The following is a 14,871-nucleotide window of genomic DNA, read 5'->3' on the forward strand; positions in this document are numbered from 1 at the left end:
TCTTTCATTTTTTATTACATATTAGCTTTATTTTTTCACCGGGTTTTCCCTGATCCGACTGTATAATTGCAAGCTTGTATTATTGTTTTCATTTGGGACGTACGTTAGGGGCTTTACCATTTAGGTTTCTTTACAGTTAAACTGAGAACACATGTCACAAGTTGACAATTTGCAAAGGTAGAATCAACACCAATTTGTAATTAATACTTCAGCGTATTTTGATCCGTTAGAAACTCTATTCTGTTCCAGAGTCACCAAAATACGCAAGCAGTTTATCATTATGCTGATAAGAGAGGGTTTTGTCACAAAGGAGACCAGTTTTCTTCAGTTTATCAACGTAGTGATGGATGGATATTTTTTTTAACGATGAAAAATTGGATATATTTATTTCATTTCTTTTTTGGACTAGGTAGGTGTTGACTACTTTATTTGGCACTGTCTCTCAAATCCACATATGGCATGTATTTCATATGGAACGCCCCCCACGGGTTAAAAACGCCTGAAATCTGTGAGATAGAAAATCTTTGTGGAGACGATCTAAAGTTAGACTTTTTTTAAATCTTGTTTTCCGTTAAAAACTATTGGTAATTGTGGTTGACGATATCTAAAGAAAACATGCCAATAGAATAGCGTCAGATTTTTTCATATTTTTTCCAAATATTATGGTCGCTTTTCTGATAATGTAACCCCCCGCTCTTTTGGGCCCAGATATAGTCTCTATGTTTTTTGCATTTCGTGGTACGTTAAGTCTTTATTTTAATCGGTTTTCTCGCATTCTTAAATCGGTGAAAAAAGTGATAATTGAGATTAAAAAAAAAAAAAAAAAAAACAAAAACAAAAAGACTCTCAGAATGTTGTGTGAAATGACATAAATTTGGGTAACATAATGGAAGGGGTATAAGCCTAGAATAGGGGTTATTGAGGAGGAAACATGTTAGAAAAAACAATTCTTCCTTCATAATCTGCAGAATAATCGTAGTTAATATCTTTTGAATGGTACTCCACTATACTTTACCCCAGCCCCCTATTCTGCAAATATATAGCCCAAAATATGTATTTCTCGTGCGTTTTTCTGTTTTTGATTTCCTCACAGTTGACTCCATTTATGGATACACGGGTTGAAACAATATGTTCTCATTTCGATTGCGTGGCATGGCAAAATGCGTGGGAAATATATAATTTGGGATGTATATTTGCAAATTTGGGGGGTTGGGGGTAAAATACAGGGGAGCTGGGTAAATGTTTAGTTTCGTCACAAGCTGTCTAAACTGGAAGCTGCTGCGAAGCAGCATAGTTTCCAGTTTAGAGCACTTAGAAATGCTAATTGTAGAAGTGCGTCCATTTCTGGTTGACCCTCTTCCTCCATGGGGCAAACTAAAAATGCGTAAAGTGGGCAGGGTTTTGAAACCCAGGGAAATATTGGGGTTGTATAGTATGAATGAAATTATGTTCAAAATACTAGTTCCGGTCATCACTGGTAATTTCTGTATATTAGGAAGTCGAAAGATGATTAAAAAACTCACGCATCCATTAATGCTAAATATGCACTTTCACTTTCACTTTCAAGTTTAAAACAAGCCAGTGGACCGGTGAATCAGAGCAATTAGTTAAATATTACATTTATGTTCTTTTGATTTGAAGAAATGCCTTCTGACGGAATGGAGATTATACAGTTTTTCAGTTCGAGAGTAAATTTGTTTTAAAAGATTCTTTTGCTATGGGAAGGCCTTGGTGAAACATATTTGGTTGAATAGTGATTCTCGTAAGTGAATATCGCCTATAGAATGAAGCGAATTAGCCCATAAGCTCCGCGGGCAGCGGGCCGAGATCTGTATTCTGATTGGTCGAATTGTTAGTTCATATTTATGAACCTACTTTTTGTTTGCTCCTTCAGGCTTCAGGTCGAATAAATATTCAATATATATATATATATATATATATATATATATATATATATATATATATATATATATATATATATATATATATGTATATATATATATATATATATATATATATATATATATATATATATATAGAATACAGACCTCGCCATGCTGCCTGCGGGGCTCATGGACTAATTCTCTTCGCTCTATATGTAATTAAATATAAAAAAAATAAGTTTTTTTAAATGAAAGTAAGGAGCGACATTAAAACTTAAAACGAACAGAAATTACTCCGTATATGAAAGGGGCTTTTCCTCCTCGACACCCCGCTCCTTACGCTAAAGTTTTTTATTGTTTTGAAAAGTAGAGTTGCGAGAAAGAATCAAACTTTAGCGCAAGGAGCGGGGTGTCGAGGAGGAAAAGCTCCTTTCATATACGGAGTAATTTCTGTTCGTTTTAAGTTTTAATGTCGCTCCTTACTTTCATTTAAAAAAACTTATTTTTTTTTTATTTAATTTCTGAAAGTTTTTGAATTAATGCATGTCTGATTTTGGCTCCCCGTACATAAATTACTAAAATGAAATTTGCATATTAATTCTTTTTTTGGCTAAATGGCTTTCTCTTAGTTTTGATCAGACGATTTTGAGAAATAAGGGGTGGGGAAGGAGGTCTAGTTGCCCTCCAATTTTTCGGTTACTCAAAAAGGCAACTAGATCTTTTAATTTTTAACGAATGTTTTTATTAGTAAAAAAAAAACGTAACTTAAGAATTAACTTACGTAACAAACGTACATAACTTACGTAACTTACGTTACGTTTTATCCCAATTCTTTAAGAGTGACCCCTGAATCAGAAAGGCCGTAGAATAAATAGTTGAAATTATTTAAAAATTTTTTAGCATAAAGAGCGAAGTATTTATCTCCTCCTAAATACCTCGCTCGTTATGCTAAAGTATTTTTAGAACCCTTCATATGCTTAATAATCTCTGTTCGTTTTAAGTTTTAATGCTTCTCCTTACTTTCAATTGAAAAAACTTTTTCATGTTTATATTTTCATTGTTTTTTTTTATACTAATGCTAGAAAGTCCTGCGCCCTTTTCATTGAATTTCTCTTCCCCCATGAAATACTCCTCCAAGGAAAGATTCTCCCATATAGCCCCCTCCCCTGAACCCCACACCCAAACCAAAAAAATCCCCCTGATAACGTCGGTACACTTCCCAGTAACCATTACTGTATGTAAACATTGGTCAAAGTTTGTAACTTGCAGCCCCTCCCCCAGGGACTTTGGGGGGTAAGTCATCCCCAAAGACATAGTTATTATGGTTTTCGACTATGCGGAACAAAATGGCTATCTCAAAATTTTGATTTGTTGACTTAGGGAAAAAATTGAGCGTGGGAGGGGGCCTAGGTGCCCTCCAATTTTTTGGTCACTTAAAAAGGGCACTAGAACTTTTCATTTCCGTTAGAATGAGCCCTCTTGCAACACTCTAGGACCACTTGGTCGATACGATGACCCCTGGGGAAAAAAAAAACAAAAAAAACAACAAAAAAACAAATAAACACGCACCCGTGATTTGTCTTCTGGCAAAAAATACGAAATTCCACATTTTTGTAGATTGGACCTTGGAATTTTTTCTATAGGGTTCTCTGATACGCTGAATGCGATGGTGTAATTTTCGTTAAGATCCTATGACTTTTAGGGGGTGTTACCCCCTATTTTCCAAAATAAGGCAAATTTTCTCAGGCTCGTAAATTTTGATGACTAAGACTAAATTTGATGAAATTTATATATTAAAAATCAGCATAAAAATCCGATTCTTTTTATATATCTTTTAGTATCGAATTCCGTTTTTTAGAGTTTCGTTTACTATTGAGCCGGGTCGCTCCTTACTACAGTTCGTTACCACGAACTGTTTGATATTCACTCGTGAGAATCACTTTTCAACCAAATTTGTTGGTGCCAACCATTCATTATTATATGTTCGAATGCACGAAGAAAAAATGTGGTAATAACTCTCAAAAAGGATGCTCCACAAGTTAACACACTCCAAAGAAGTTGTTGAAACCAGACTTAGTCCCTATTACGTATTTTACAATTCCGCTGGAAAGGGCAATGTGTTGTACATAACATTTAGTAGTCTGTGTAACTTAAAACATCAATATTCTTAAATTTACACACCAGGGTTGATGTTTTCAGTGCTGAAAAATCTCTCAGGGCATGGCTTACGTTGGGAGACCATGCACAAGTTCAGTGGTACAGTGGTATATCTTTCTAATGCTGCCTTATCCTTCTTGATTTGCTACGAGACTCAAATTGAACAATTGTCAAGTATAGTCATAATAAGGGATTTATGTATCTTAGTCAGAACTTACGTGATGTTGAGTGCACAGGATGTGTCTTACAATCAAGGACATTGAATGGAAGAGACAGCATGTATTTATTTGATATTTAAGTATTAGCTGTTGGACTTTCTCCTTTCTGTTATTAATTAAAAAAAAAACTTTCTGAAAAAGAAGTTTTTTAAGGAAAAGGAAACGCCATATTTAACTTAAGATCAGAAGAAATAGAAACCTACCTTAACTCTAAGTCAAAACGGCCAGAAAATACTATTAAAGAATAAACAAAACTGAAAACAATCATAGCAAAAAAACATACAATAGGTACTAATATAAATGAATAAATAAATCTTAAAACGAGGAAAACTTAAATTTAAAATGCAAATCGAGCTTAAAACGAACAAAACATTTTGCTATTGAAGTATAAATGAAACCGAAAACGAACAGAAATAAAATAAACAATCGTAGCAAACAAACATAGAATAGGCACTAATATAAATAGATCTTAAAACGAGTGAAACTTGAATTGAATATACCTTGAAACGAACAAAAATCACTACAAACGAGAGTTTAGGCTTTGACTCCTTCTCTCACTGTAAAGGTCTAAAACCTACTGCGTCATTGGCTCTTTACTGAAAATATTTTCTTTCGTACCTATTACAGCATTGAAAATATACATAAAAATTACAGTAAAATAAATTTTAAACTGATGAGCTTTCAGTAATTAATATCATTATACATCAAATATTCGGTTTAATTTTACTAGTTCTTTCCAAGACTGTTCAAGACAAATATAGTTTCACTACAGACAAGCGTTTGGATACTGCCAATTTCCATAACTGTAAAAGTCTAAAGCCTACTGCACCATTGGTGCTTCACTGAATACGAATTATATTACAAACGTTTTCTATTCCAGTTAGTACAGCATTGAAAATGAAAATAAAAATTGCAGTGAAACAAAATCTTAAGCTAATGATCTTTCAACAATTAATATTATTATATATCAAATAGTCAGTTTGATTTTATTTATACTTTCCAAGACTGTTCAAGACAAATATAGTTTTCAGTAAAGCGCCAATAACACAGTAGGTTTTAGACTTTTACAGTGAGAGAAGGAGGCAAAACCCAAACTCTTGTTTGTAGTGATTTTTGTTCATTTCAAGCAGTTGTGATTTGTAATGATTTGCATATTCAATTTAAGTTTCACTCGTTTTAAGATTTATTTATTCATTTATATTAGTATCCATTGAATGTTTGTTTGCTAAGATTGCTTATTTAGTGTCTGTTCGTTTTAGATTTCATTTATTCTTTAATACTAATTTCTGGTCGATTTGAGTTTGAGATATTGTAGGTTTAAATTTCTTCTTATCTTAAATTCAATAAGGCCTTTGCTTTTTATTAAAAAAAACTTCTTTTTTGGGAAAGTTTTTTAATTAATCTATGTTTGTTTATGATTGCCAACGTTTCCAGTTTTTCAAAACTCCCTATTTCAAAATTATTTCTATTAATTTTGTTTCTTGACAAGAAACAATAAAATTAAACTGAATATTCGATACATAATGATATTAATTGCTGAAAGCTCATCAGCTCGAGATTTTGTTTCATTCAGGGCCCGATTTAAAGCTTTAACGCTTCTAGGGCCAAGCATTTTTACCGCTCCGTTTTTGCGAGATTGTCAGGGAAATCCACAAAGCTTTGGGGATAGTAAAAGCCACAGGACCTAGTGGGCCTATTGGTTAATCTTGGTCTAGTTTCGCTTTAATTTTGATTTTGTTTTCAATATTGTAACAAGTACAAAAGCAAATATTTGTAATATAATTCGTTTTAGTAAAGCGCCAAATACTCAGTAGGCCTTATGCTTACGCGTAGGCCAAGCCACGGAGGAAGGGCCAGGAATCATATCCCATGATTTTGAAATAGAATATCGTTAGATTTTTTTTATGTAGGGGTAGGAGGGTCGAGCCACGGAGGAAGAGGAAGGAATAAGATCCTATGATTGATGGAATAAAATACCTTGTTAGTTTTGTGTGTGTGTGGGGGGGGGAATCTAGCCATAGACGGAGGGTTAGGTGTCGGGTCATGGAGGGAGGGCCAGGGGTAGACACCCATGATTTTTGGAGCAAAATATCGTTAATAGGTTTTTCTCGAGGGGAGGGGGGCTGGACCAGGAACAGAGGACCGGGGGTCAGCTTCCGTGACTTTTGAAAACAAATACAGTTGATATATTTTTTGGTGGGGGGGGGGAATCAGACCATGAAGTGACGGCCAGGTGTTGGCTCCCTTGATTTTTCGAGTAAAATATCGTTAATAAGTTTTTTCGGAGGGGGGACATGGAGGGAAGGCCGGGGGTCAGCTCCCATGATTTTTTGAATAGAATATCGTTAATGATTTTTTTTTTTGGGGGGGGAGGGTGTTGGACCATGGAGGGAGGGTCAGGGGTCAGCTTCCATAATTTTTTAGATAAAATATCGTTAATATGTTTTTTTTGTGCAGGGAGCGGAGCACGGAGGGATGATCGGGGGCCAACTCCCATGATTTATCATTGATAAATTTTTTTTTGGGGGGGGGGATCGGCCCATGGAAGACCAGAGGTCAGATCCCATTAGTTATTGAATAAAATAACGTTAATTAGGTTGTTGTTTTTGGGGGAGGGGGAAGGGCCATGGAGGGCTAGTGGTGAGTTCCCATAACTTTTGTAAGTAAAATATCGTTAATTGTTTTTTATTGTCTTTTTTATGGAGGAGGTTTGGTCTTGCAGGAAGGGCCAAGGGTCGGGTCCCTCAAGTTTTGGAATGAAAATATCGTTAATAAGTTTTTTGGAGCGTTGGTGGGGCTTTTCTGCTCTTTGAACAATTATGAAAACCCTCGCCTAAGAAAACCTTATATGCCCCCAGGGCATAACATACAGATCTCAAGGGAGAGATCAAGCTGCGTGGTCTTACCGTGGCAGAAAGGTGGCAACGACCCTGCCAACCTAACCTTGGTGGCGGCAAATACGCAGAAGGGGTGCCGTGAGATTGGGGACCCGTCGATTGAATATATTCCTGCAAATCGATAGAAATGGTAGAAAGAATTAGAAAACAAACTTTGGCTACGGCATTCCCGGAATGTGATGCGTCTGAGGCTCCGTCAACCCCGACGAAAAGTGAACTAGCCGACCAGCAATTGATAGATCGACGATCCCTCAGTGTGGGGTACTGGAACGTATGTTCATTGAAATGCCCTCTGACCCAGACCTTCATAGCAGGCGAATGCGAAATATATTGCATCGACATTCTATGTGTATCTGAAACCTGGCTAAGTGGAAATTTGGAGGATGAGCTTGTCTCCACCCCTGGCGGAAAATCCAAATTCCACTTTTCAACTCTGGATCTAACGATGGCACTGGTAATGTGGGGATCGGTCTCCTCCTCAGTATTAGAGCAGCAAAATTCCTAGATGACTTGCAGCCAATCTCACCCCGTTTGGCTAAGGCCCATCTTAAAGATCACCTGTTCAACACAGCTGTCATATCAGCCTATGCACCAACCAGAACCACGGACGAAAATACAATTGACGAGTTCTATGATGTTATGATATGGTCATTGAGAACCGTCCCAAACTGTGACCCACTCATCCTAAGAGGTGATCTTAACTCCCATGTTGGAAGTCGCGAGATAGACCGTGAAAGAGCTGTTGGAATAGTTGGATGGGGTGACGGGTGTGAACGTGTATGGAGAATTGTAGAATTTTCCCAGCAGCATAATCTTGTATTGGAAAATATGTTGTTCCAACACAAACCATCCCCGAGGATGGTTTGTGTTGAGGAATCTCAGGTTGATTTCTTGCTAATATCCACCCGATATCGAAGCTCTATACTGAACTGTAGAGCTACCGTTGAGCCAATGTAGGAGCGAAGAATTCCTCTAATCAAATGCTGCTAAAAGCTCCCCTTACCATAAGACCCACCTCCAGGAAACAAATACAACACCCTCCAAGACACCATTTAGCACGTCTTCATGATAAAGCAGTCACAAAAGAGTTCCGCTTGGCGTTATCCAACCATCTTGACATCCTGTACATGGACGACGATAACGAACCAACCACTATCAACATAGATGACGAGTGGATGAAGATAAGAGACGCCATAACAAACACCTCTAAAAAAGTCCTGGACTGGCTGAATCGGAAGCGGAAAAAGTGGATCTCAGAAGACACCATCAAGCTATTAAATCAGAAACAATATATCGGATACCGAGTTTACAGTGTTCAGAACACTGAGAAAAGAATACCATAAATCCACCTGCCTTGACAGACGACACTAACGGGACCACGTGGTAGCAGATATACAGATGGCTGCTAGACATTCAGATACCAGAAAGCTTTACCAACTACTAAAAGATGCAACTGGGAAAAGAAAAATAATTTCAACTGGAGCGAGAGGCGAAGATGGATCGTTCCTGTCAAGAATAAATTATATAATCGCAAGAGGCTGGTATCACTTCCAGAAGCTGCTGGACCCAAGTCACGACATCCCTTCTACTCAAACGCCTCCCGATAATAGCACCACTGCACTCCAGCCAAGTAACCCTAACCACAACTTAGTACCACCAAGTCAACAAGCTCCATACAGCAACTTTTGTGTTCACCCACCCCCCTTCAATACAAGAGATAAAAGAGGCAATCAGGAAGCTGAGGAATCACAAGACGCCAGTCACACATTCTATTCCTGCCAAAGTCTACAAAGCTGCCCCTATTCTTGCCGAGAAACTACAGAAATTCTTCTACTTAATCTGGTCTCAGGAATGGTTTCCCCAAGAATGGCAAGAGTCAATTTTTATGCCAGTCTTTAAGAAAGGTGACCGCACTGAACGCAAAAATTACAAAGGGATATTACTAATCAGCATTGCGGAAAAGATCTTTGCAATGATCCCGCTTAACCGATTCCGTAGAGTCTACAACAAAAGAGTCCCCCCAACCAATCTGGTTTCCGAGCCGGCATGGCCTTTATCGACCAACTCCTCACCTTGAGACAGATTCTTGAACACAGAGACAAGCATCAACAAATCCCTATTTTTGTCTTCATCGACTTCACTACTGCCTTCAATTCAATTAACCGAGGAGAGACTTCGATCCCGATGAAAGAAAATTGTATTCAACCGAAGTTCATGCGATTCATTCAAGCTTACTATCAACACATACCAGCCTGTATCCAGGTCAACAGAGAACTTTCGCCACTATTCGATATCGACTTCCGTGTGAGGCAAGGGTGTACTCTTTCCCAAACTATTTAATTTTGCCGTCGATTGGGTAATGAAAAAAGCAATGCTAAACTTTGAAGGAGTCAAAGTTAGCCCTGATTTCACTGACCTGGATTATGCCGATGATGTTGTTCTTCTTGGCAAATCCGTTGACGAAGCCCAGAACATGCTTTTGAAAGTCTCCAAAGCTGCTGCCCCAGTGGGACTAAAGATTAATATTGACAAGACTGCTATATCTTATGTCCTTGAAATAAACTCTATTTTTATAATCCTTAACCAAAGGCACATTGATGTTGTCAATAAATTCAAGTATCTCGGATCGTACGTCGACATCAACAGCGGATGTAGCAAAGAAATCCAATGTCACATGGCATCAGCTTTCGCTTTCTTCGCACAGCTGTGGAAGTCGCTATAGAAAAGGAAGGAAACCCAGTGGAAAATAAAAATCTGTATTTACCATGCCCTATTACGATCGGTCCTTCTGTTCGGCTGCGAGATGTGGCCCTTAAGAATTGCCGAAGCACACGCCCTAAACACTTTTAAACAAAGATGCCTGAGAAGCATATCAGTGACAGAATCCCAATTATGGTCATTCGTCTACGATGTGACCACAAGTGCAACATCACAACTACTTGTTCAACTACTATCACGCCACTTCTCCTGTTCAGCCATGTTTACTAAAGACCGGCTGAGGCTTTTACTAATCAAGCCTGCAAACCAGCACCTGATAAGAGGAAACTGTAAGGATGACAAGCGAAAACTTGGCTCAACACCATCAAATCTGACCTCGAGCCGATTGTTGGGTTCCGGAGATATGGTCGCAGATGGGAGCCTTCATGGCTCGAATTTACCGCCCATTAACCCAAGACCGTAACCTGTGAAATTCAACAGTCTGCCAGATCCTGTCGCCAGGGAGAGCTACATAGCTTGCCTTCTAATAACACACAATAATGTTACAGTCATAACATACATGGGGGTTGTATTGACCCAGAAGGGTTTTTGTTATCTGATCTTTGGACTTATTCTAACAAAATGGCTATTTTAAAAATTTGATCAGATGGATTCAGTGTAAAGAAGACAGGGGGGAGATTTGCTATTTGCCCTCCACTTCCTTTTGCCTCTCAAAAAGGGAACTAGAACTTTCAATTTCTAATACAATGAGCCCCTCCGAAGTTTATACAACCTCCTTTCCATAAGAGCTTATATACCTCCCGGGGCAAAATTTAAAACCCTTGCCCCCTGGTTCTGGGTGGGGGGGGGTTATCTGTAAAGCCTGGAGGTTTTATTTTATGAGCTTTGGTCTATTTTGGACAAAATGAATATCTAAAAAATTGATTGGACGCATTTAGGGAAAAGAAGGTTGGTGGCGGGTTTGTTTAGTTGCCATCAGATCACTTCGACTCTTAAAAAGAATACTAGAACTTTCAATTTCTAGTCTTTTGAATCACATCGGAAGTTTACCGCTTCCATAAGAACCCTATATGCCCCGGAAGAATAAGTTACAAACCTTGAGTCCCGGACTCCAGAGTCCCGGACTCTGGAGGGGGCTATGTTGACCCCAAAGTTTTTATTATCTGATTGTTGAATTATTTCAAACGAAATGACTGATAGATGCCCTCTGACCACTTTTGACTCTTAAGAAATTAACTAGAACTTTCGATTTTTAATCAGATGAGTCACCTATGAAGTTATACGACCACCTCTTACATAAGAACCTTATACTCTATGCTCCCGGAGCATAACTGAAAACACTTGCCCCCCAGGATCTGGGGGGTTCGTTGACCCCAGAGTTTTTTTATCTGATGTTTGTACCTTTTTAACAAAATGGGTCGCAAAATTTTTATCGGACAGGCTTGAGAAAAAAGGGTGTGGGGGTGGCTAATTGCCCTCTAATATCCTTTGACTCTTAAAAAGTGTGCTTCCCGCGCCAGTGGTGTAAACCGGGATTCATGTGCTTCTTTTGATTTTTTTGCTCCACACCTCTACATTTTGAAAAATACCCTTTTTTGGGTATTTATAAAATGTTATTTTTTGTATTTTCATTGAAAAAATGAAAACAAAGACAAATTCGCCACTTTTGATTTCTAAAAATACCCCCCCCCCCAAGCATGAAAACTGGTGAGTTATCAGCCTTGTCTCAATATCTAGCAAAATATTGGCGACTATACTCCTTAATAGAATCCAAAAAGCATTGAACGAAAATCTCCCGGAGGAATAGCATGGATTCTGGCCAGACCGATCGTGTGCTGATCTTGTATTTATCTTAGAGTGCTACTAGCAGAATCGGGAATGGTGCAATAAACTGTAGTTTGTTTTCATAGACTTCGAGAAAGCTTACGACTCGTAAGATCACGAAACGCCTTGGACGGTTCTTCGATACTATGGTATTCCTGATAAGCTTGTCCGAACCATTGAAGCTTTCTACAAAGACACACAATGCTACGTGAAGACAAGTGAAGGGAGTATTCGTTACTCCGTTACTTTTGCATTATGACAGCGGTGGAGCAAGGCTGTGTGCTATCACGACTATTATTTATCGTCATCATTGACTATATTCTCCGAACTTCAACGGACATGGAATCCAGTTGGATTATAAGACACTCGAAGATGTTAATTTCACTGACGATATCTGCCTCCTAGAGTCCTGCAGCCAAAGGCTCCAGCAATACCGTAACTAAAATTAATGCCTCAAAACAACCTTAACATCAAGTAGTACATTAAAACAAAAGTATGGCGAACACGGGATCTCTTTCAGCCTATGATGCAATAACCAGACGATAGAGCAAGTCGTAGAGTTTAAGCACTTAGGAAGTACCATCCACAGTTCAGGATCGTGCCAACGAGAATTCAAGCTAAAAATGGGCCAGGCTAATGCGTCCTTCAGGATGTCTCAAATTTAGCGCAGCCAGAAGTAATCCCTCCGACTGAAGTTAAAGCTGTTCAACAGTAACGTCCTCCCAACGCTTTGCCATGGTTCTGAAACTTGGCACCTATATCAAGAACTTGAAAAGGAACTGCTGGCGTTCGAAACATGTGTTTAAGGTGTGTTTTGAATATCCTCTGATCCCAAAAAGTAGTGAACGCTACTGAACGACAGAAGACGTCTCAGCCACTGATAACCGAAGTGATCAAATGCAGGAAATTGAGATACCTCGGCTCTTTGATCTACATGCACGAAACTCGACTACCGAAGATTGTCCTTAAGTGGCAGCGACGTGGTACTAGATGGAGAGGATGCCAAAAAACGCCCTACGACGCAGCTAACAGGCTAACCTCACAAATTTGAATGCCTCAGTTTAACCCGAATGGAAATATGTCTGTGCAGCCGCAGCGATGAAAGGTGACTGGCGCCTTCTTGAATGCCCTAAGCACCTCTGGAGATACAGGAGGATCTAAGGTAAGGCATGTCCCTTGAATTGTGTAAACTGACGCCACTGTTCTACACCAAGTTTGTATGCTGAATTGATCGGCAAAGTTGGTTGGACTATATTATTTTATTTGAAGTTATTTGATAGGACACATTTAAAACATTCGTAATATTGATCACTTTTGTAAGAATATATTTCACATCTCGATTCTTTTTTATTTCGTCAGACTTTTGAAACACTTCAGTGATCAAAAATGAATTGTAAGGACTGTCATATACAATTTTAAAAGACGTATTTTAGAATATTCCTATTAGAATAGATTTATTACAAGCACACGTACTAAGACTTTAGCTTCTTCTTTTTAAGTTTAATACTAACTTTGTCACAGAAAAGCAATTTGTTATTCATCAGAGCATTCATCGGACTTTTATCAACATTATGGCCTTTGGTAAAATTAAGTCAGAGCTGTTTTGTCATCATTATGAATCACTCTTTGATCCAGAGAATAAGACTGGGATTAGTTTTTACTCTCGTTACTTATGTATTATATGGAACACATTCGAGAATTTCGATCGCGAATGAATGCGATAAGAAACTGGTCAAGCAACTCTTTATACGAAACAATTAGCTTTGGCTTGGTTGGAAAATAAATTGTAGCTATATTTTATTTAAATATTTAGTTGGTATTTTGGTTAGGTTAGAATAGGTTTGTTTAGGCTCCATATTTAATATATGCTATGCTTCATTCCCCCCCCTAATGTGCAAATATATAGCCCAAATTTGTTTCTAAATTATTATACTTTCATCATTATTTTGTTTTATTTCATTATCACTAGCCAAACTTAACTTATCGAGTGTGTTTTATATAATACATAAGTACCTTGCTCTCTTGCAAATATTAGATCTTGTATTTTCCTATTGATGGATGGAGGTGAGCGCTTTGATATAGTAATAACCGGAAACTATTCAAGCGTAGTAGCTGAACTTTTCGCTTTCCGAGATTTCTATGGAAGTATGACATTTCGTTTGAAAAAAGTCATTTAAATTCAAACACTCTTCTTGTGCGTTTTTTTTAACATTTGAACTTCACATCAGCTTTCTAAGATGATTGTATCAAGGAAGTAAAGGAGTGTCTTTTTATTTATTTTTTTATTTAAGGTACAATATTATGGGTAAATATATACAAGATTCCATAACTGATGCATGGACAAGGTGAACACACTGGACCTACTTGATTCCTTTTTATATATGCTCTTTTCAAATAGGGGATAGGCTATTGTAATCAGTTCACTTGCATATGCTCCCCCTTTTGATGGCTCCATATAATTCATTTCTCCACCATATCAATGCTGTCAAACATATTTTGTAGTCTAGCTTCTTGGCCTAGGATATATAAAATATTTGCCCCCCTTAGTATTTTGAAGAAAATACACTACTGCTTGGTTTTCAGACAAATTCTAGTCTTCTTCCAAATTTCCTTCAACTTTGAAAAACACACCAGGCCTTGGATATTCTACTTTTAAAATCTTCACTGCACCAACCATCTTACTAATAATAGATGAGTGAAGCTACCTGCTTGATCCATACAAATGGGATAGAACACAACACTGTTATTAGATTAAAGCCAAGTTGGCCATTAAGTAACTCCTTATTTAATAAGAAACTGGTTATTAACCTAAAGTTATTAAGACCAAAGGGATTTGAATACTCAGGCAATTCTCAACTGTTAATTTAAATATAAATTTGGTTGATGCATCCTCTACCCTTCCAAAAACCACTGTGTTCTTCTTTTAAAACTTTATCCACAGCATCTCTGAGTCTGAAAAGTGTGATCATACTAGGTAATTTGCTTCCTACAGAAATGAAATGAATTCCTCTATAATTACTACACTCAATTTTGTCACCTTTCTTACATAAGGGTTCAATTAAAGGTTTCCTTAAATTGCTAGGTACTTCCTCTTTATCAAATGTCATATTTATGACCCTCAGCAATGTATTGACCCTCTATCTTCACAACCACTGTATTTAAAAAACTCATTTA

General features: G+C 37.8%; 1 protein-coding gene across 1 annotated transcript in view; it reads left to right on the top strand.

Annotated features, from left to right (window-relative positions):
- Window positions 1-269: 269 nt before the first annotated feature.
- The window catches only part of LOC136031509 (uncharacterized), a 305,780-nt gene continuing 291,178 nt past the window's right edge, over window positions 270-14,871 (top strand). Inside the window, exon 1 of the mRNA XM_065711175.1 lies at window positions 270-409. Within this exon, the coding sequence (XP_065567247.1) occupies window positions 367-409 (43 nt within the window). The 5' untranslated portion in view covers window positions 270-366. The remainder of the gene's footprint in view (window positions 410-14,871) is intronic.

The sequence above is a fragment of the Artemia franciscana genome, chromosome 9 (assembly GCF_032884065.1).
Source record: "Artemia franciscana chromosome 9, ASM3288406v1, whole genome shotgun sequence".
Lineage (NCBI taxonomy): Eukaryota > Metazoa > Arthropoda > Branchiopoda > Anostraca > Artemiidae > Artemia > Artemia franciscana.